General features: G+C 32.6%; 1 protein-coding gene across 2 annotated transcripts; it reads left to right on the forward strand.

Annotated features, from left to right (window-relative positions):
- The first annotated feature begins 43 nt into the window (after positions 1-43).
- Positions 44-1,289, forward strand: LOC108627391 (E3 ubiquitin-protein ligase Nedd-4-like). 2 transcript variants are annotated; one of them, XM_026815557.1, is made up of 4 exons: positions 44-162; positions 250-889; positions 997-1,129; positions 1,207-1,289. In XM_026815557.1, exons 1-3 carry the CDS (start codon positions 132-134, stop codon positions 1,097-1,099), a joined length of 774 nt encoding a protein of 257 aa, XP_026671358.1. In that variant the 5' UTR covers positions 44-131; the 3' UTR covers positions 1,100-1,129; positions 1,207-1,289. The 2 variants fall into 2 exon arrangements, with proteins under 2 accessions (XP_026671358.1, XP_017884088.1); XM_018028599.2 differs by having other exon boundaries at positions 997-1,287.
- Positions 1,290-1,293: the final 4 nt, after the last annotated feature.

Consider the following 1,293-nt stretch of genomic DNA (forward strand, 5'->3'; position numbering starts at 1 on the left):
TAATATATATAGAAATGAAGTAATGATTAATACTTTATAGGGACAATTACACTTTGCAAATTAATCCGTTCTCGGGAGTATGTAATGAAGAACATTTAAATTACTTCAAATTTATTGGTCGCATAGCGGGCATGGCTGTTTACCACGGAAAACTGTTAGACGGTAAGAAGTATTTTAATTATATCGAGAGTATTAAACATTTCTTAAAGAGATGGTGTGTGTGTAAATAAAATTGTAATTTCTTTTCAGCATTTTTCATTCGACCCTTTTATAAAATGATGTTGGCTAAACCTATTGATTTAAAAGATATGGAGAGCGTTGATTCCGAATATTATAATTCGTTATTATGGATCAAGGAGAACGATCCCAGTGAATTGGAACTTACATTTTCTGTCGATGAAGAAAGTTTTGGACATACATCTCAAAGAGAGTTGAAACCGGATGGTGCTAATGTACCATTAACAAATGAAAATAAGGATGAATATATCGCTTTAGTTATACAATGGCGTTTTGTCTCAAGAGTTCAAGAACAAATGAATGCATTTTTGGAAGGTTTTAATGCTCTTATACCACCAACGTTGGTAAAGATATTTGACGAACACGAATTAGAATTGTTGATGTGTGGTATTCAACATATTGATGTACGAGACTGGAAACAGAATACATTGTACAAAGGAGACTATCATGCTAATCACATCGTTGTTCAGTGGTTTTGGCGAGTAGTGCTTTCATTTAGTAACGAGATGAGATCCAGACTTTTACAGTTTGTAACTGGTACATCAAGAGTACCGATGAATGGTTTTAAAGAACTTTATGGTAGCAACGGACCGCAATTGTTTACGATTGAAAAATGGGGTACTCCAGAAAATTATCCAAGAGCTCATACTTGGTAAGTGTGTAATTTTAAGTCAACGTGAAACGTTTAGATTTGAAATATTTAAAACACAATAATTAAATTGAGATATTTATAATTTGAAAATTCTATCCCGATTTCAGTTTTAATCGTATTGATTTACCACCTTACGAAAGTTATCAACAACTCAGGGAAAAATTGGTAAAAGCGATTGAAGGTTCTCAAGGTTTTGCTGGAGTGGATTAGCACGAAATACCCCTTTTCATGATGATATCTGTAATATAATGTACATATATACAAACATATGCATACATACCAATGTATACTGTCTAATATGATTAACTATTTAACAGGATATACATTTTTCTGCACTCTGAAGACTTAGATATCTTTTGACTGCTCGTTACGACATTGAGACAAATCGGTGAAAAGTACGTTTA

This window comes from Ceratina calcarata, unplaced genomic scaffold, assembly GCF_001652005.2.
Source record: "Ceratina calcarata isolate Rehan_Ccalc_2016 unplaced genomic scaffold, ASM165200v1 scaffold4672, whole genome shotgun sequence".
NCBI lineage: Eukaryota > Metazoa > Arthropoda > Insecta > Hymenoptera > Apidae > Ceratina > Ceratina calcarata.